Source organism: Anopheles arabiensis, chromosome 2 (genome assembly GCF_016920715.1).
Source record: "Anopheles arabiensis isolate DONGOLA chromosome 2, AaraD3, whole genome shotgun sequence".
Taxonomy (NCBI): Eukaryota; Metazoa; Arthropoda; class Insecta; order Diptera; family Culicidae; genus Anopheles; species Anopheles arabiensis.
Genome location: NC_053517.1, coordinates 72,213,715 through 72,236,015, shown reverse-complemented (window position 1 = coordinate 72,236,015; position 22,301 = coordinate 72,213,715). Strand labels below are relative to the sequence as shown.

Genomic DNA, 22,301 nt, shown 5'->3' with positions numbered 1-22,301 from the left:
ACCAACGGGTATGAGTCGCTTATGCTTTCTCGCACCTACCGGAGTCGTTGCACCCACTGAACCTACTTGTATCTTTCGGGTCGACCCGAACGACTCCGGGTCGCTTACGGATGGCTCCGACCCGATAGGTTCGGGTCGACCCGCCCATCACTACTCCGAACCGGAATGTTCAGGTCGACCCACCTATCACAAGTCACCAGTATACATTATGTTCGAAACATAACGAGATATAAATATTACATACAAAAAAAAACTTGGCTTAAACCAAGGTTATGTGATTTTTGTCGATTACATACAAGCAAATCATAAGATATTCTTCAAAATCACAAAAACAATATAGAAAATCAATATACGTAGAATTAGAACTGTTTAAATGCATAGAACATTATTAGATCCTCTAAGAGATGGTTTGCCTGCTGTTTTTTAAGGTAAATTGGAGTTACGAATAAAAAAAAGGTTTTTGTTGTGGAATATTTTGGATGATGCTATTTTTATTTATTTTATCCCATTTTATTGCATAACTCGCCTTCACGATCAATTCATACATCCAGTGTAATATTTCTTAGTCACGTAGAAAAACGCATACATTGCATACAACAAACAGGCAGAGCTCGTTCATAGTTCATTTATTGTAACAGAACCAAATAGAAAAATGGTATAATGCTTTTGGTTAGCTTGATAATGCTCTACAGTACTACCCTCTATTTGTGCTATCTTTATGAGGTTGAATGATGATTACGGATAAACTAAACTATGCGATCAATAAATATGGTCGGCCTGACTCTATTCCTCTCAGTCGTACATTGAGATTTGAAAACTATCGTTTTGAAAAAGTGTCGATGGATAACCAAAGCAAGATAACAAACATAAACGTGAACGTTGGAAACTATGTGCCGTTCCTTATTGTGTAATCTCTATGCAAAGTATGTATGAGCGTCGTCAGCAAAACGAGTCGTAACATAGCCTAACAAATAACTGAATACCTGCCAGACAAACTCATCAGCGACTTCGACGCTAATCGTTAAAACCTTTTCTGAAGTTGCTGTTGGTTTCTTAGCGATACCTACAGTAGGCGTACAGTACCTGTCTGTCATTCCATCAACACATTTACCGTCAATTACAACAGTTTACGTGCAGTTGAGCATCGTTTCATCTCGTTATCGTTTTCTTTAATTTTGGCATCGGTAAAGTCTTTCACATCGTGTTAGAATTCAAATATTCTTGAGCAACATTGCGCGAAAAGCTCTCAACGAAAATGGCTAAAAAAGTGTGCTATTTAAAGGTAAATTTATTGACTCGGGCTCACTTCTTCGTTTACACGCAATCCCTGTCCGTCAAACAGTGATGGAGTTATGGTTTTACGGCGATAGAAAAATATACTTATGCATTATACACGTTATACTTTTGCAGTTTCTCGAACGAAACAGTACGCCTTCGGTTTGTTTTATAATTGGTTTTGCCGAAGCAAGACGCTCTGCTTGCCTATTCGCTTTCCTTAGAGACAGCTGTCGCAAGTTCTTCTTGAGGTTTGTGTAGTTCCGTGACAATTTCTGACAAAAGAATGGATTGAGAAATGTTTTATAATACTTTCCACGATTGAAGCTAGCTATTACAGGAATTATAAGTTTACGTACCACCGACTGCAACAGTACCGGTTGCATCCTTTTCGATGAAATCCATGTTGATCAACGACAGCGTCATTTTGCCACTCAATATCACCTGGAAAAAGGGAATTCGATCAATGTATGCTTCAGTATGCACTCTAACGATCCAACTTACCGGTGCATCGTCCTCTTCCTCGGAGTTTTCCGGTTCCATTTTTTCCACCGCTGTTTCAGCATCCGACACCAAAATCTTTGAATCGTGCGGTAACCGGCCATCGAGAACGATCGATCTTGTCTCCTGTTCTTCTGTCGGTGCGTTTGCCTACCATAATTGGAAAACAAACTCTGTTTAATCTTGTCCCTTGTTGCAAATACAAATCAGGTGATGTTTCTTACCGTATCCGAATGTCCACTCATCGGCAGCAGTGGCGTTGATGGTCGGCTAAGACGCTTGCCATTTTCGCGCTGTGCCGTCACCTCCATCGCCATAACCTTAACAGTGCCGCGCTCGGTACTGGTGTCTCGTTTTTTCGGTTTCTTTTCCGGTGTACTGGTGGCGCTGGATGTTTCGCCACCCGACGTGTCCTGTACTGCGGATGTAGTTTCGGCAGCATTTTCCGCTGGTTTGATCGCATGCCCATTCAATAGCTTATCTTCAGTAGCATTCACTTCCGAGGTTGTTTCTTTTTCTTCAGTTGCGGGCTCATCCCCGTTTACGTTTGTTTCCTGCCGTATCGTATTTACATGTGACGAATCGCCAGTAGAAGTAAAACCAATGTCAAAAGAATGGGTATTAGCATTATGTTACAGTCGCATGATGAACGCTTGCATTAGAGAAGGCGTCAAGAAACGAAAGCAAAACACAGTTATGTTATCTAGCGAACTTTAAAAAAAAAGAAACTTAAAATTGCAGAACCAAACGAGAGTTAGGATTTTTTTTTTAAAAAGGCTCTTAAAAAAGCGTACAAAAAAAAAGAAAAGTAAATGGAAAGAAAAGCTCCAAAAACGAAAAATATCATAGGATAGATGTGGTTAATGTTATACTGAAATTTTGAGTAGTGGTAACAAAAAGACAAATAACTCTTTTTTATGAAAATGTTGTGGTTGTGGTTGGTTTTTGGGTATCGTGTTTCTTGTGTTAGAGAAGTTTCCCAAAACAGAGCCTCCTGTATAGTTAGCCTTTGAGTTTAATCGTTGTCTATTCTACGCTGTGAATGGTTTTTTTTTCTCTATCCACTTGCGTGGTCTCAATATTATAGGGCTTTTGCTGCCCTACCAGATTATCCTCATACTCAACTAGTAATCTACACAATGACTATAAACAGGAGGCTGTTGGGTTGTTGGGGTTGGATACTATTACATTAAACGTGTGTCATAACCACTTCAACGCAAACGCAAAATTGAACGGAGCTAGTAAGGGAAAGGGGTAAAATAAAACCGTTTGAATTAAATGCAGTAACAAAATACACAGATAGTAAAAAGATGCACTCTAACCTTGCTTGCGTTGTTCATCGCTTGTTTCTTAATGTTATCTATCTTCAGCAACTGTTCGTCTGCTGCGGTAATTAGACCTTGAATAGCCGTGACGACTGTTAATTAAGGATTGCGGAGAGATTTTGCGAAGACGAGTGAACAAAAAACGTACACGTATGCCAGGTATGCGTGTGGTAGGGGTATAGGTGTGGCGTGTGTGTTTACGTTTCAGTCATTCAGACGGCAGGACATTGTGGTGAATCATTGCATTGGTTACGTGTTCAGTTATTAATTGAGTATTGGTAGTAGTGAGAAAAGAAAGGATAAATATGGTTGTGGTAGCGCATTGAATTGGCGAAGAAGTTTTATTGTATCATTATTGGTTTCCAGACGAGTGGCAGAAAAACGTGAAATGAAAGATAGTTCATATCAATTAGTTTAGCAACACTAGCGGTACAAACGACCGGTGTAAAGATAAAGTGATATGTTGATATTGGCTGCATGAAAAGTGTCGTTAACAAAAGAAGCGCATCCAACTAGAATCACTACACCGATCTAGCCGATGGCCAACATTAGCAAACTATAACTAACGAGCCATGTTCTGCGTTGTTCGTATAGTAAAATAGAAAGCAAACTATCTCGAATATGCCCTTTATGCATGTGTTTCTCAATGTAGCCAGCCGGTCAAATGTCAAACCTCCAACAAACGCATTGTGTGCAGCATAAAATGTTGATGAATGACAATGATATTATGAACTTATCGTACTAGTTTCGATTGGATAGTCGGGTTTCGTTAGCAAATTGATCGGTCGTTTAATTGATACCATATGTTGCAGCTGCTCCAATCTCGAGAGGCTCTTTAATTCCTTTCGTTTTAGTCTCATTATCTTTGTTTGCCTTTAACCGCACATGCTACTTTGGCTGAACTTTGCGGCACCACGTTTTGTGTATTTAATTTCCACAAGTTGATTAGATATACTGATACCCTGCATAGTATTTAAGTGAGTGCGAGTGGCACATGATCATATTATTTTTGCGTCCAAATTGTAAAGTACCAACGAGAAGAAACAAGCCTACGCAGTATGGCAGGGTATCATACAATGTTCATTATTATTTCATTAAACTTTGTACTGAGAGTGAGTGCCTTACCGCCCGAGAAAATGTTTTATAAAGACAAAGGTTTCGTTAACTCAGTTAACTCAAATTTCGTTAACTCAGTTAATTTTGTGGACAATTACACCCAAACGAAAAGTTTAGTGCATTTTGTGTCGGCTTATGTGCAAACAAGTTTACCGGAATTAAAACATGAATCTGCTAGTCCTCGAGATAAACCAACGGAAACTCCTAAACTCGTTCAACAAACCACGAGGGTGACTTCATCTGAGTTTGTGGATACTTCCATAACATCGCAAAGGAATGATTCTGAAGTCACGACGCCACAAGTGAAAGAAAAAACAGAAAGTACATCATTATATCTGACAGACAAACCACCATATAAAACAATAGATTCTCTAGACTACTCTAGAGAAACGGATGATCCTGGAGTGTCATCTCTACAAGCTACAAAAGGACCAATAAATATATCATTGCATCCAACAGATGAACCATCGTATACGAAAACCAATCATCAGGAGTACACTACAGAATCGGATGATCCTGAGGTAGCTTCGCCACATCGCATAAACCAATCGGTCATTTTAAATACACTAGAAAGACTGATGTCCCAGATGATGTCAGCTTAGCGAACAGAAAAGTTTGGAGATACTTTGCACAAAACTAAAGCATCAAAAGAAAGTCACAATAGGTATGAAAACGGACCTAAGATTTCTACATAATAGCACATTACGAACATTGTATTGATACGAAGGCATAGCTGTTCAATAAACGACCGATCTTTCAATAGCTAGTCAACCTTCTCATCCAAGCTAAGTTATTAGCGATTCGAAAAGATTACCCGAATGATAAAACTAAGCAGCATGAAACAGTGTCACTAAAATCAAAATGATATGAAGTGTAACAACAGACAAACAAAACTGTGTTTAAAAACTAAGGACAAAGAAGGAAACAAATTAGCTAACCTGGCCCTTGGGTATGTTGCCCATATTGGCGATTATTTTAGTCATAGCGCGTTCCGTTTCGTCCAATTTCTTACGCAACAGTTCGAGTTCCATCAGCTGGTCGGCACTGTCGCCGCCAGCCAACGAAGGTCCCGATTGTGAGAGATTAGCTATCGACAAGGACGAGCTTTTGCTATTGTTACCACTACTGACGCTAGTGCTATAGTTAGCTAGATTCAAGGTGAGAAATTTGGGATTAGTAACGTTGCTGACACTGGTCGGTACTTGGCCAATTGTTGTAGTTGTAGTGGTAGTAGTAGATCCGCTCTCCGGCTCCGGGACTGCGACGCTCTGCTCGACGGTGCTCGTAGTGCCTTGTGCATCACTGGCATCGGCATCGGTTGAACCCTGACCAGCGGTAACTTCGGTTCGCTGCTCATCTGCGACAAAATTGATACTTTGTGTCTCACTGACACCGTTCGGCACGGCTACGGAAGGACTCAACGTCGTTGGTTCGGGAACGGGAAATGCTTCAGATGATGGTGTTGATGCGGGTGCAATTGATGATGAAACAATTGGCAGGGAATCGCTAGCAGGTAGATTAGTATTGCCAATCGTTTCGTCCAGGTTAGTGGAAAGCTCATTAGTGACGGTAATGGTCTGCATGTTCTGGGTGCTGTCTGTATTAGAAACCATGCTGTGCACACCGGATGACTGTGATTCGATCGCCTCAACAACCAGTGCAGCGGAAGCGGCCAATCTGGGGGGTTCTTGAGGGGATGATTCTTGTACACCATTCGTAATAGCTATCGCATCAGATGCCCCACTGTGGATGAGCTTTTCGGTAATGATATGATCTACGATCGATTCGATCTCGTTCACTACAGCAGCGGCTTCATTTAGCGTGCGTTCAACCAAAGCTTCCTTAGTGACGTGCTCTAGCGTTGTGAGTGAAATTTCAGAGTGCTTCTCCTGTTCAGCCAGCGGTTCGTGCGCTAATTCAGTGGATTCGTGCTTTTCATCTATGGTATCCATCACTGGGATGGCTGTAATCAAAGGACTAGGCATATTGCTTGTCGTCTTGGAAATGTTTGGCGACTCAACTATCGCATCGTCACTGGTGACCTCAGTAATGGTCATCGAATCAGACGTGCTAGCCTTTTCAATGCTTATGGGTATGATATGTTCCTCAATTACCTTGCCCTCTACCTCATCGACTATGGCCGCTTCGTCAAGTACTTCTTCAATCGAAACACTCTTGTTATCGTTGCTATCAGCTGCAGCTACACCAGATAGGTTTCCCGCTTCATCGACCTTGTCCGATCCTTCAAACACAGTTTCTACTTCAACCGTCGGCTGATCGTTAAGTTCAACAAATACGGGTTCACTAGAAGAGCTATCAGTCATCACTTCCGTCGTAATGAGGGCTTCCGGTATTGTGGCTTGCTGTTCTGTATCCATCGCTATCAGCTGCTCTTCAATGACAGCATTACTTTCAACACTGTCAACTACAGCTGCACCAAACTTGTTTCCCGGCTCGTTTACATCAACTTGCTCCACGAATGCGGCTACCGTTTCAACCGTCGCCTGACTCACGGTCGGTTCCTTAGATTCAACAATTGCTACCTCACTAGATGTACTATCGGTCATCTCTTCCGCAGTTTTCAGCACATTCAAGGCGGTATTGGATTCTTCCGATTCGTTCATCTTTGGTTGTGTCTCGATTACCGATGCTACACTTAGTGATGTGTCTTCACTGATCGAATCCATTTCACCAGCGTCCTCCTCAATCACCATCTGTTCAATGGAGCCTGTAAGCTCTAGCTCATCTACGGGCTGTTCTTGGATAGCAGTTTGTTGTTCTTCGGTTACGGTATCCTGGGGTACTGTCGGATCAGTAGCAAGGTTTGATGTCGCTGCTAACTGATCGAATCTTTCAACCACAATACCGTCAACGAGTTTCTGAGTAGCAGGATCGTACTCTGGCAACTCAGGGAACTCAGCGTCTTGCTGTTTAGCAAGCTCCTCTGCTTGTTCAAGCACTTCCTGCACAAGTTGTTCGGCGGTGAGTGTAATCTCTTCGACAGTTTTATGAACCAAAACAGATGTTTCAGTGTCTAGAGCCGTGTCATTTTCATTTCCTTCAAGTTGTTCGGTACTTTGCTGTTCAGCAACAACTTCTTCAAGATAATTTTCAACCTTCAAGGCAACATCTTGCTCGATCGTACCAATGTTATCCTCAGATACGATTTCTTCGTTTAATACAGCTTCAACCCTCAAAGAATCTACAGGCTGCTCAATCGCGACTTCAGTTTGTTCGTTTTCTTGAATTGATGGTGGGACTTCAAATGAAACTTTCTTCGCCTCACATTCAATACGTTCAGAAATTTCGCTATCTACTTCAATAGCTTTATGTTCCGATTGATCTGTCGGTATAACACTATTCGCATCTTCACCTTGTTCTTCAATGATTTGTGTTTCGATTTCTTCAAGAATTGACGGTTTCGCAATTGGCAGCTCCGTAACATCATTTGATACAACTGCTGGTGCAATTTCCAGCATCTCTTCTTGTCTAGCAGTTTCAGCGCTAGATTCCACCCTTTCTTCGGTTTGTGTGATTTCGTTCTGAATATTTTCCTGGACTTCAAACATGTTCGTTGCTTCGATTTGTTTCGTTTCCGTTGTTTCAAAAGATTTTTCAACAGCTATCTCAGTTTCATCAATTTGTTCTATCTTGTTTAGTTCATCTTCCGTAATGGGAACCATGACTGCGTTTTGCACTGCCACTTGCTGCACTACCATTACTTCCTCTATCGCGGGTTCAGCAATAACTTCGCTCTCAATCTGACCATTGTCATGATGATCTACCGTGTCAACGCCACTGTCATCCGCTGAACTCGAAGCTGCACTATCAATGTTAGGTTCGTGTGTTTCAATATCATCTACAACCGGGCGGGGAGAAGGCTCAGCAGATGCATCGACCGGAACAACCTTTTGCACAACGATTCCATCGACTACCTTTTCGGTAGTGGGATCGTGAGGTAGTTGCTGGTCGTGATCTTCTTCCACACATTCCTCAGACACAGTTTCGGTCGCTTCGAATGTTTCCACACTAGCGGCTTCCTGTACCAAAGCGATTCGCTCAGCAACAATGTTCTCATCGGGCTTTGTAACTTCTTTCTGCTTCGACAGCTGTTCGTAGTCGATCGTAAGTTCAGACTGCACCGAAGAAGCAGGTTCAGCAGCGGGTACAGCGTTACTGACCGGCGAAACGCTAACCGGAACAACTAGCTCACCATTTGTGGCTGCCGTTGCATGTGATTGGTCTAAAAATAAAATGATAAACAAAAATAGCAACACAAAACAAACAAACGAAAACAAAAAAAAAATTAAGGGGATACACAAATCATACGAACAGTAATAACACGCAACACCCTCGGTAAGCCGGCGGTATGCTCGAGTTGTGCATCCTTAAGAAGTAGAGGTAGATCGAGCTTCCTCCCCTGGGGATTGAGCTTAAAACATCGCAACAACCGCTGTATCATTGGGCAAAAATGCTTAGCCGCGAAGAAAATCTACAACTGCACTCGGCAAACGGGAGTTCGGACACGCACCACCGATCCAATGAGGCGTAACGGGAGACTTTCGAAACTAATTGGGAGGAATCACAAAAGGGGCACCACGGCTTAGAAAGAGATTGTTCCTTTCACAAATCAACTGTACAGACCGCAAGCTGGGAAGCGCATTTAAAGAGAAGAGCAAAAAGTGCCCCTCAACAGTTGTCCGGCTTGCTAATTGAAGTCAAAACTCTAGCTCATCAACTGCCAAAACTGAGCGTTGTTTGCTGGCAGAAAAGTGTGCGCGTCTTAGTTACGGATTAAGCCAATTGGATCATTTTCCTACGAAAAAAACGGTCAAATAAATCGACAGCTATTACAACCACCGCTTAAAGTGCGAAAAAAAAAAGATGCAATAATGCATGCGGCTGCAACCGCTCGCTCTCTGCCAGCCACAATAAAGAGCGAATAATCAAATTCGCAATAAAATCACCGGTGCACGCCCGAAAGCACACCGGTCTAACCTTGAGGCCACATCTTCCCACACAGTGCCGTCCCGAAACTGTACACCAGCACAGTACAGCACTAAAATCGATCTAGTTTACGGTTTGGTGCAATTAAATTGCCAATTAGCAAGCGTTTGAAAAGTGTATAGTATAAAACACTGGCATACATAGAAAACTAACAAAAAAAACTGCACACACTTGCACACACACATACAACACAGTGTCGGTGGGAAATCGTTAGCATTAAATGGTTTCGCGTGTAATTAACGGACTGGAACTCTAGAAGAAGCGAGTGTGCCGAACCTAACCCCGCAAGGGTACGATTAGTAATGATCCAAAACTTTGTACTTAAGATTTGCTATCATTTTTTAATGCTTTCAACCGAATGAAAAACGCAGGGTGTTGTCGGGACTTGCGCAAACACAACGGCAAACAAAATGTTAAAATACGAAAATCTTACTGTTTTCCACTTGCTAGAGAAATAATGCAAGAAGACGAACCCTAGCCTTGCAGTCTACGAGTAAATATGCTAATATAGAACGATTAGCCAGGTTATGCTGCATCAGCGATGGACATTAAGCTCTGTGTGTATGTCTGCGTGTGTTGTGTGATATAGAGAGACATAGAGACACTACCACCAGCAGCAATCGAATGTTTCCATTGTGCAGGTAGTAAAAGGACATATTTGTAGATAATTTGCATCCCTACGAATAACAGGATCATGACAATATGTAGGATGAAAAGCATAACCAAAGTATACGCAGCATTTGCTGTCATACTGATCGTGCTCTGCTGCCAGGACCTGGCCGATGTGTAGTAGTGCATGCAGAGTGTGTGGTGCAAACTTGCATAGCGATAGTCAGGGAGCTCATCGTCAATGAGTGTATGTGTGTATTTGTGTGGAAAATGCGAGCTACGATCTTACTTGCGCTATGATCTTTCCAGGCTTTTTGCGAGCGTGTAAAGGGGGGAAGGAAAGTAGAAACACATTTAAGAATGATTGGCATTAGGGGTAGCTTGAAACCGAGGCACGGAGCACGGGTACTGTGCTAGTACGTTGAAAGATATGTACGAGAGTATCATCAACATTAATTCTATGCATGGGAGTGAGATGGGACGAAATGGTCGAGTGAAGAAATTAAATGTTTTCGCATTTGTAGCTATTTCAGTCTCAGAATATACTCAGAATTCGCTGGAAAAAGCGAAGATGAACTGGAAACATATGCAAATACTGATGTTGGAGTGAGGGGAGGAGAAAAAGAATAGATTTTGTTCCAAGCAGAAGGGCAATGAAGATCGCGATGATGATGATGCTGATGAGAATGCTATTCAGACATTGGTGGTTAATGTGGCGAAGGTGAAAAACACATGAAGAACCAATACGGTGGTGATTCGGTTTTGATCGTGACGAGAGGTACTTCGATCAACACTTTTAACTTCAAACCCCTCGCGCGAATATGGACCGACAATACGTGTGCGTTTAGAGAGAGAGAGAGAGAGAGAGAGAGGGAAACAGGGGGTTGCGTGGGCTTGATGGGATTGATGAGACACTGGATTTTGAGGGAAGTTCGGGGATACATTTGTTGCAACACTTACCTAGTTTCGTCGTACCGTCGTCCGGTCGCTTGATGTACTGCTCCGTGGTGAACACTTCGTTGCGGAACACCGGATCTGGCTTCACCTCTGTGTACGGTGTGGCCGGCGTCTTCTTGAAGATTAGCTATAGTCATGACGGGCAGAGCGAAAGAAAAGAAAGAACGATTAGCAACATCGATCGGTTTTGGCCTTAGATGCCCAAGAGAGAAGCAAACCGATCGCAACCGACCGGCCGGAAGTGCAATGTTGGTTTTTGCCTACGCATGGGTTCAACTACCAAGTTCCGTTCCGTGTACAAGTACCGCGGCGGCTGTGATAAGTAAAAGGGCGTGCTTACTTTCATGATGGTGTAGATGAAGAATGAAACTATACCGATGGTATAGAGTGGCATTATGAAACCCATTGAGTTGGCTGATTTGGTTGCTTGATGTGATCCAGCTCCCATAGGTGGGCGCATACCAGGTATGGGACCGGGCTGCAAAGGAAGAGAACAGAAACAACAAACAGAACGCAATTAGCGACAGAGTGCAGAGCGCGGTGTGTATTAGCAGCAAAAGTTAGTCATGGATAATCTTCTTATGGTAAACCAGTTAGTTTAAAAGAAGAGATCAGAGTTCAATAGTGTTTTCTTTTTGCAATGGTGTAATGGAATGTGCAAAAGATCGCTAATGTTAATTTTTACTTGTGAATTTATTTCTGGAATGACGCCTGATAGAACATTGTGGATATATTCGTTCGAGATATTCGTTTAAAATGATTCATCGAATCATCTTATTTATGTATAGTTTTAAATATGGAATTGAATAATTGGCCAGGGTACTTAAACATCCAACATAGTATCACTTCACTTGTTACAAAATGTAGAAAACATAATTTTTCAAACAATTTTTATACATTCCTGGTCAATTCAATTGAAAAACTCAATGAACATGCTTGACCATGCTAGCTCAATTTGCTCAACCACGTTGTAAACCTCATCATTTACACGGTTTTACATCCCGCTACCGCGCGAGATGTTAACAGTTGTAAAATGAAATTCACCCAGCGCGAAGAAAACACGTGTGCCGTTAGATCGATCATACATCCACTGACATGCCAGCCGTAACAACCATACCACATACAGTTCTTCGTGTTGGGAACTTACTGTATCCGATCTAAATTTACAGTCTGGCTCCCGTTTGCACAAAATATGTTTACAAGCTTTGATCTCGATCGGTCAAACAACTATTTCACCACAAACACTTCAGCATCAGCTTCAAGACACACTAGCTGTGACGGGGTCACTACCGACACACGGCCACGAACAATCACGTACACAACTATCCAAAAAACAATTCACCAGATTTTCACTCCACGAGCTCTGCGTGACTGCGTACCGTCACCGGGAAAAGATCGCGCACAATTGACGGTGCGGTTGGTTTTCCGGGGTTGGTTGCTTGTTTGCTTGGCTGCGCTCAATCGGTGCAGTTTTCCATTGCCTCTTGATAGTCTGTGTGAGTGTGTGCCGGTGGGGCGCTAGCACAGGGGAATGTTCGTGCCGGGCGACGCCTGCTCTGTGCGGTGGCCGCGAAGAAAACCGCAATCTCCGCCGAAGAAGCCGGCGAACGGAGTAAAACACACCAACACTGATGGAAATGAAAGCCATCTGGCGATCGGCAGTTCGGAAACGATCGAAAGTCGCCACACCGCCAAGCCACGCACCCTTTTCCACCTTCGTGGTGATAAATGTATTTTCCCCTCTATTGATTTACACACACACCTACACACATAGATGCAGGCATACCCACTTTAGCTTTGAGTTTTAGCTATAAATTATGAAGCCGCGCGATTGGAAAGATGACTAAAAATATGAATAAGGTCAGTAATAGTGCTGATCGTGCCAATACATTGATCGATTTAATGTGCAAATAATGTAAGCTTTTGTTGAAGCTGTAATGGTTGTATCCGGAAAGCAAAACTATCTTGAATCTAACGCAAATTAATCCAATTCCAATCAATGGACTCGTCGATTATGTGCACTATTAAAACTACCATGAAAATGACATTGAGAAGGTTGACGTGGTTTGATCGACACATACAAAATGCTAACTATCCGAATATGTTATACAAATAAAATTATGAAGTCATTGATCAACTATCAAGATCATCTCAATAAAGATCAAGATAGTTAGGCTATGGAAAGCAATCCTCCAAAATTCGTCGATGTCGCCAATTCAATGCAAATATGTCATCTTTTTTATATCAATTATGTTCATTTCAGACATTCCATAGAGAAAGCAATAGCAAAAAATATATAATTTCAAACCAAAAACTACAACAAACAGCCATACTGTGATAAGATCGCGAATTTAAATGATCCCCTGTGTGATCGATTGTCTACACATTATGGTGACAATCTGCAATCGCTCAGCCGACTTTCAAACTCTCTGAATCAAGCCGAGCTAAGCCCATTCGTGGCATCGAACCGAAGGTGGAAAAGCGTGCTGAATTCAGTAGTATATTCCGCTGCACTGCGCCAGATCGGTCATTGGCTTGCGGACGTAGGAAACCATTTCTCACACTCTCGTGCTCTCTCCCCCACGGCTGATGTCTTTTTCCATATTTGTTTGCCCACTGCACAGCAGCTGCACGCGGGTGTGGGTTTTTTTTTACAACGTTTGGAAAATGGTTATAGACAAAAAATCCAATTTACTCTCGTTTTAATTCAGTTTCGTTTTCGGCACCACTTTCAAAAAAAGAAAAAAAAACTAACGCACGGAGCACACACTGGTGGCCGATAGGTTTCCAATCCATTGGAGCCAGCACATTGATTTGCACAGTAGATGCAATACGGAGGCTGTCCATTTTTATTGCTCATTATTATCACGGTTCCTATCGGTGCATTTTGGTGGATTGGCCACGTGGTGTTGATAAATTTACTGCAACTCTAGAGAGTTTTGTGTCTTAATCGTAACGGTCCCTTAACTACCCAACAATTGATACCGTTTTAGTTTTTCATTTCAATGGAAGGTTTAATCTTAAACAGATTTTCGGGATATTGGAAAACAGCTCCAACTTATCAACGGCTTGATCGTCGTGTCTTTTCTAACCCAATTTTTGGCCCATGCGTTCCGGCAGACTTGTAAAGAGAAAGGTGAATGGACGACCAAAAGAGAGGTGTGCAGCACGGTGAAAAACGAAATCGAAAATTTTCGTAGTTTAACGACTCCGGTTTGAACCTTGGTTGGGTGAAATTTTGTTAATTTCCTTCCCGATACCGATGATCCGCAAGAGCATGGGATAGCAATTGTCTCTTCCTACGTACCTGAATCATTGGAATAAATTTTGCTTACGATAATGTTGGTGTGCGCTCGTCACGCTTACTGGTATGTTGATTTAGTGCACAACCGTTAAATATGAGCATTATCATTTGAAATCATTCATACATATTGTGACAATCTATTTGTCATTATTTTCCACCTAAAACTGTGTGTTGCGTCAGGATGAGCAAATTTAAACTCATTTTGCCTATCACACTCATAGTGTATGCATCGTTAATTTTGGATTTGAATGAGCTTTTTTCACAGTTATTTTCACTCGAAGATGAAATGATAACATAACGAGTGATGAAACTATCGTTATCGTCAATGTTTCTAAAGCATTTGGGGTTTAACTTATTTTTCAACACTTCATTTGAGCAGTATTAAACCGTTTTTCGAGTTTTAAATGTGTCTACTCTACATGTGCTATATTTGGCAAGAAGATACAAATCATAATGTTGATAACCTTGATAACAAATCATAATTTTCGTAAGCAAGATCAAGCATTTCGGTACATAACAAGAGCTTTTTAATATAAAGTAATGCAGATTAAGCTAACTGTGGAGAAAAAAAAACTTCATCATACTGATAAAATTCAGTTCCAATGTTTTGATAACATATTTATTTAGCATTATAGTTTAGATAAATATTGATTATTTGATGTTGTAATATTTATTTAGCATGTGTAAAGAGGAAATAATATTGCTTATGTGAACTAAACTGGAGTAAGCGTAACCTATTTAAATAATGAATGTATTATGTATTGGTTTGTTTGAGATTATATATCCCCTTCTTAATAAGCTTCTAAGGACATGGCATAGAAATTTCATTTCAAATATGTTGAGAAATCCTAAAATCAGCATTCTTTAAAGCCATAGAAAACGCAAAGAAACACTTGCGCCATTGTACTATATACGAAGGAGTACATTGTTCAATGCCTTAAACACTCGATGAAGTTGTGCCCAGAACGCCCCAAAAGACCAACAGCGCGAGACTTACAGGCGCATCTACACGCTCTGGGTCTTGGGTTGCATAATTGCACCATCGAACCAGGGATGATTGAGAGCACAATGTTGAAGGTCACAGTCAAGTGTTTGTATGGCTGGCGTTCGAACTATGATCCGTCACTGCTGGCGGCTGCTGGCGATATTTATAGAAACGATTCCGTTTCACATCTATACGCACCGTTTGTCTAGCCTGGTACGACGAATGGGGTGCGTTCCTGGCGTTTTCATGCGTGCATGCTTTTTTCAATTAGCCTCACCACACGCTTCTGTTGAACGGCGCCCTGGTAGATTTGCCTACCGGCGCTGCTGCTATGTGTTAGCAATGTTAGAGTTGATATGAGAAAGCATTTCGTTCTTTTTCTGCCGTGAACAATTAATTTTGTTGTAGGTTTAGAATTTTAAGGTGATTATTTTTGTTGACACTTCTCGACTGTAATTTGCTGTCAATGTTTAGGATTAAAGTCGGGTGTCAATCTTTAATCCATCATTATGTATCTTCCATATTGTTTGCTTTTCACTGTCACTATTTCATGTGCAAAAGCTGTTTTTCCTACCGTAAAGTAATTACGTGATACACAAATAACATATTCATAACCTACAATACAAATTCCAACGTGAATATCAATTAGTCATAAATTATTCCATTAACTAAATGCAAATGCATGATATTTCATAAGTACTTGCTCAACTAAATCCTTCACAATTTTTTATAATTAAATATTAAATTCGTATCATTTTAAGGCACAAGCTCGCTTTTTGAGCCATACTTTCAAGTCGTTACAGCATTCCTGCAGTGCATGAATGAGCACTACTTGATGTGTAATTAGTGATGACATTTGAAAGCTTTTAAAAATAGCGTCCCAGTCAAAAGGATCTGCTTAATTGGATTGGAATGTACAAGAGACATGATCGTCACACTAATTTGCACCTCAGTATAAAATGAAGTACAGTTAATGGTATCCATGAAATTGAATAAAAGGGATATACTATCTTAATCGTGAAAAAATGTCTTATCACTTGAATGATACATATACTACTCTACTAAGTTTCAAATTGTGATTGTGCTCGCTCTGAAGAGAAGGGAAATTTTAGGCTTCTATTAAAAGGACAATGATGCAACACCCGATTTATGATGTGCTAACAATAGCATGTTAGTACATACAGTGCTTGTGAGCTAAATTGGGAGAGTACTGCTTTGCAGTTCAGTTGTGTTGATGCAATAAGCGAATCAAGTGAAATGCCATGCCACAATTTAGTTACTTACCCTGCCTTCCACTATTCTTGGCGCAGACTGGGGACGATCGCCTCCGTGGATTGAGCCGGGCTGCGGAATAGCACGACCACGTTCGCGCATCGCAGGATGCATAGCTTCTGGCCGCAAATGAGGTGGTCGTTCCTGTCGTATACCTGCAAGAACAGCGATTTCAGTGAAACGATGTGCGTAGACAAAAAGTGGAAAACTCGCGACATGTGGCGCCACGAGCCATCATTGACATGCACAAGGAAACACGGCATAAGTTTGTTGTTTGCTGAAAGCTTTTGTTACTGTAAGCAAAACGAACCCAATACCCTGTTGGCGCAAACGAACCGTATCAACGATATGCATCGCGTTACATTGCGATTTAAGTTTCCCCGTTTTTGTTTAGCTGTAAGTGTGCGTTTTGAGAAAAGGTCTCTGAGGTTAGGTGACAGTTTAGGGGTTAGCAGTGTCGTCACAATTGCATCAGATGGATTATTTTACGCAAAGGCTTGTAACACACGCGCACACATTTGCCCCGGGAACCTACTGTCAATGTCGACGTAAGGCGCAAAGTTTCGTTTGCGGAATAGATTCTGCTGCTCCTGTTGCTGCTGGCTGCTAGCATAGTTGATCGACGCGTTGGCGAACGTTTCCTGGTCCAGCACTACGCCGCAACAACCTGTGTGTAGACCGATGATCGGAACAGAGGATGATTTATCTGCATGGAATCGATGAAAGCTACCAATTACGCCCCGGTGCAGTAGTGTTGTGCAGCCGCTTCAAGCTTTTCACACATCATCATCATCACCCACACAAGGCTTGCACGTGTGGGGGCAGTGGGATAAGAAATTTGATAATGTGTTGGAAGTGTTATTTTTATTGCCCTGCGTAATAGCTCTCCAAAGTCGGAAAAAGCTCTTTACACTATCACTTTCGTTGAGTAATTGCTCTGTTAAGGCAACCGTGGGGCTCGTCTTGTTGCATCGGGTAATGGCTGCTTTATGTGCAGGATGAATGAGCTATGATTGGTTGAATGTTATCATTATCCTCGCACAAGTATACGCTCACGTGAAAGATCGTTCAGAGATGCATTCCTTTTGGGTAACGTTTTTTTTATATTTTATCATAAAATTTCTTGATGAAATTCCTTTCATTATGGAAAATGAAGGAAATGAAGGAAATAATTCCTTTTTTTTAGGTCTATTAAATGATTGAGCGATAGTGAACGCGAAATATTCTTAGATTGAATTCTCGCAAAATATGTATCAAAATAGATAGCAATGAATATTCTCAAACTATTTGCTTTTTTATCTACAATTAAATACTATTTTAAACATTTTAACAATACGATGTCATTCCGAATTTTACCGTCAACGTCTCGAGCAAATTTATATTGCCTTTGGAACAGATTGAACAATAATAAAAATTTATTTATTTGTAATTTATTGTAAATAAATGTCTTATGCTTTTGACTATTTTTTTTGTATATAATATGCCAATTTCCGATAAAATATGGTAATATGGTTTTTAAATATTCTTCATTGAATCAACTTTGATATGACCTATTGAAGGAACTACTTTAATTCCAAGCTAAATAAAATAGATTATTTGTTTACATTTGTAACGTAGACTGGAAATGTAATTAAAACGTAACACGTGCATAGTAATGATTGTTGTACAGACGACCCATTAGTGTTAAACCAATGTATTCTACAGATATTTAACAGCCTTGTGATTACGTTTCGTGAGGAATTGGACTCTCAAGAACAACTATACCTTAATAAAATCTTTTGTAGATTTCAAAACAACAATGCTCAATCTTTACCTACACATTGCCACAATGTACAGAAATGCCCAAAAATAAATGATCCCATTTTTTATTGCCCGATAGACTCTTGCGTGAAAAGATAGATTCTCATCCCCAAACATCGTTGTATTTTTTTATATTATTTTACACAATCCGTGATTTATGCCACCATTACTCCCACTCTAGCTACGTACGCACGCTATCAACCAAGCGACGCGCGTGATCTTACCGGCTCCTCGATGGTCCTTGATGACATTCTTGTTCTGCCCATTGCCAACCATCATGGGATAGAAAACCTTGGGCCACAGTATGGCGACACACCCGACGACCGTCACCATGATGATCATGGTCTTTCGCGGGCCCATCCCGCTGTTCGACTCCATCCGATGCCCGGTAGCCGTGGCCATACTGGTGTACCAGCGACAGCCGTCTCACTCAACGATGGACACACGACGATGGCCACACGTGACGTCACGGTGGAGGAGGATCGGAGGGAAAAGAATCACTCACTCAACACGGCTCACCAAATGCGTACAGCTTCTCACCACCACTACCACACTGCACCGAATTCCGTGGCGTGGCGCTTTTCCTTTCTGAATGAACCCCGACCGTGGGTGTTGTGGGTGAGGTGATGGCCACTCGCTCTTACGTAACACGATTGCCTATGAACCGGTGCAATGCAATAAACGCACCGTCTCAATGCATCGGCGGCGACGAATAGGGAAAGACGATCCGGAAAGCTTTCCCCTAGATCATTCACGACAACAGTGCACTCCACACCGTGCAACACTTTTTATCTGGTGGCCTATTTTTCTCGCTACTTTTCGATTCACACTTAATTCACTGGCAAGAATGGTTGATTTTTCGCACTACACCACTGCACTACACACACACACTCACACGCACAAAAGGCTTATTACCGCACGCTGTTTCGCGCTTCTTCGTGCAATATTAATGAACCTTTAGTTAAAAATAGAATTAAAAAAAAGGATTATGATCTCAGCCGTCTCATCAAGGAGATGATGGTTTTACTTTCGTTTTGTCTACAGCAAAGACACCTCCGGCAGGCGTAATCGGTCAGAGGAGCGCGACAATTGTCCGCCACCTTCACTTCGCTGCCTTGCCGTTGAATTGATCGTTTCTTTTCGAGCAAACTTGCCGAAATTTCACACTGTTTTATCTGAAAATCGCACTTTAAATGAATTCAATCGATCTACCACGTACGTACAACTGCGTCTGTTGGGAATTGGTTGTTTTCGAATCGCTCGAATGGAACCGCTCGCGCATCTGTCGCGGTTTCGTGGCACCGAGAAGCGTGATTTCACAGACGTTCAAAGTCAAGTCAAATTTTCGCTGAGGTTACATCGCCGTATTTTTGGACCGTTGAGCACCTATTTTTAGGTGGAGATATATTTTATGCATATGTGTTTTGGTGCTGGTGATCTGGCGGCGACTGGTTGGCGAAACACGGCGTGGTATATACAGGGAACTAATCGCACACGAAAATCGTACCGAAACGGAAAGGAAATTATCGAAAAAGGATCGAGACACATAAGCTCGAAGTTGATTTTTGCACTAAACGTTTGCGATTACACTGTTCGATTCCAAATTTGCCCACCGTCCATCCACACAAGGTTGTGGAATACGAATCTTGACTGGTTTTGGGTGGGTAATATGCAAATATTCTATTTCCGTACCTTGAGCGTGCTCTAGTTTGACGCGAATTGCAAATGGCAAGCTGTTTCTTTTTTTGTGTTGCTGTTGCGATTGCACGTCAAATGTTTTTCAACTAGCTTTTTGCAGCAGCTGCACCGAACACTCGAGAAGCAAAGATAAAGCAACACATGAGATAACCTGCACAAGAACTAACCCCGTGTTTACTAATTGTGTAAACTCGTCTCGTGTACACAAAATAGGCAATTTTTAGCTTTGTTTCGAACTAGCATAAAATTTCGTATTATTTTTGAGGATATACTAGCGTAACTAAAATCGAGGCCACAACAAATAGGAACGGAAATGAAACTAAATGGAAAAACAAAATAAAACCGGGAAAATTTCCCCCTTCGGCACGGTAAGGCAGCGTATCGGACCGGTCAAGCTACACCGATGAACTAAATTTATTTTTCACTTATTTGAAATCTCTAATAAGCGCGCGATCAAGTGTGCGCCAAATAGCTCACACACCCTCTCTGGCTCTCTTTGGTAGAAAGGCCGCATGCTAATGATGATTATTGTTGAGGATCGTGCTTGTAGAGCCAAGAGTGACCCTTAAGCAGCACGAGAGTAAACGTTCTTAGTATGCAAAGGGTGTGTGTGCATGTGTGAGTGTGTCTGACAATCTCACGATTTTCCATAGTAATTTTGTTGCGGTTTGTTTTCAAAGGAATGGCCAGCTGTTTGTGCTCTCCGGTCTCTCAGCGCATCTCGTCGTACGCTTCTCTGAGGAGTAGCACCCATTAGAACAACAGTGAGATGCATCATATTATGCCCGTTCTAATGACGCAGTCGGTAATACTTTCCTTTGGTAAAAGGAAAAGTATGTTTTATACAAAATAACAATTATTTATGATGAACAAGGCTTTATGATTTTAGCACAATTAAACATTACATTTGTCTGTGTTTTTCTGTAAGGCTTTCTGTATGTTCACACTTTGGTGCCCACTTTGCTAATTACATTAACATGATTGCGAGATTTGTTAACTGTGTATGCGTTTAACTGCTACAATAATGCATTCACATTATTCACAAAACTATTCACAATTCCGGTTAAATTTGATGATTTGGTGCGTATAAATTGCTAAATTAACCTATTTATCTTCGGCAAACCCCACCCCAGAGGCTTACGTAGTGCACACACACATACCGTTCACTAAACTTCCGGGGAAAAAACAAGTGCAAACCCCCTACTAATCACTTCACTTTTCTTATTGGTCAATATCTAAACAATCCACTGATAGTTTTTTCAGAATATTAGGAATGTGCACAGTACAACAGTTATAGCTTGCATCGAATAATAAATTTTCACAGCATCAAATTACGCTCTGGAATGTCAACCAGCAGCCTAGAGAAGCCAACCAGATTGTGCGCACTATCGTTCAGTGTCGGTTCACTGTACCGTGTCAGGCGCATGTGCTTTATTGTATCAAATTTTCCAGATGATTTTTGTATGTAAACAACATTCTTCTTGTCGCCGGTTTGTGAAGCCGGTTGTTGAAGCTTCTAATACGTTTATTATATTTCTAAAAATTAGCGAAATCGGGTGACATTTATTCTTCTTCTGTGGTTTCATTGAGATAACAGAAGCAATCTAAAAGTATTCCATGTTTGAAAGATTCCAAACGCTACCGTTCTCTTAGTAGAGCCGTTCAATGAAAAACCTGGAACATGAAATCCCGAATATCGAGTATGTTTACACATATTGTACATATTGTAATAATAATTGTGCTAGTAATTTATAATAACAAAAATTCATTTATGTTTTGTCATCTAATGTATATTGTATAATGTATACATCTAAATCTAAATATCTCATCAGTTTTTATTGTATCTAAAATATTTTGATAAATTCTTCAAATCATCAGCGAGTTAAAATAATAGACTTATGGGATAGAATAAAAACTATGCTTCTCGTCATCTAACTTCGGCATTGAGAATAATATCTTTTTATTTATTTTTTTTAGTTAAATAATGTTGGAAATTTTGCAGAGCTAGCCGTTCAGTAGCAAAAATGTGTATTTTTATTATTATTAAATACGTATCGTCGATTATCTGGGCTCCTCGGGACGGGACGGTTGCTGGTTAATTGATTTCCACGAATAATGATTCTAGAAATGTCAAATTCATATAATTTTTTTAAATTCTTTAATTTTACTAAGAATTCACGTTAATCATATCGATTAATCATTAAAAGAATATTATGTTAATCAATAATTGGTTCAACAACTGTTCATGAACAAAAATGAAGTTAAAACATAGCAGTGGACACTAGGCAGCTGCATAATAAATGGTTTTGCCAACCTGACCATCTTAGAAAATGTTCCCCACGATTGACCAACTGTCAAATTCATGCACACGGTTAAGATGCCCGCCGGTTAAACCACCCCCGGATAAGCAACGTTCTACTGTATTGAAATATGAAAATGCAAATACAGTGGA

The 22,301-nt window shown here is 41.0% G+C and overlaps 1 protein-coding gene and 1 long non-coding RNA gene across 19 annotated transcripts in view; one reads left to right on the top strand and one right to left on the bottom strand.

Moving 5' to 3' along the window:
* Nucleotides 1–22,301, top strand: part of LOC120894789 — a 43,304-nt gene that overhangs the window by 9,912 nt on the left and 11,091 nt on the right. The window lies entirely within an intron of this gene.
* LOC120894783 (titin) lies at nucleotides 588–21,129 on the bottom strand. Of its 18 annotated transcripts, none has more exons than XM_040297594.1 (11): nucleotides 21,010–21,129; nucleotides 18,376–19,106; nucleotides 16,887–17,018; nucleotides 16,364–16,506; nucleotides 11,131–11,268; nucleotides 10,794–10,917; nucleotides 5,156–8,460; nucleotides 2,001–2,330; nucleotides 1,780–1,926; nucleotides 1,635–1,719; nucleotides 588–1,550 (listed from the first exon to the last, which is right to left on the bottom strand). In XM_040297594.1, the coding sequence occupies exons 2-11, from the start codon at nucleotides 18,551–18,553 to the stop codon at nucleotides 1,483–1,485; spliced, it is 4,650 nt and encodes a 1,549-aa protein (XP_040153528.1). In that variant the 5' UTR covers nucleotides 18,554–19,106; nucleotides 21,010–21,129; the 3' UTR covers nucleotides 588–1,482. The 18 variants fall into 18 exon arrangements, 16 of the variants coding, with proteins under 16 accessions (XP_040153528.1, XP_040153533.1, XP_040153529.1 ...); XM_040297599.1 differs by having other exon boundaries at nucleotides 20,991–21,126; XM_040297595.1 differs by lacking the exon at nucleotides 21,010–21,129 and adding an exon at nucleotides 20,193–20,284.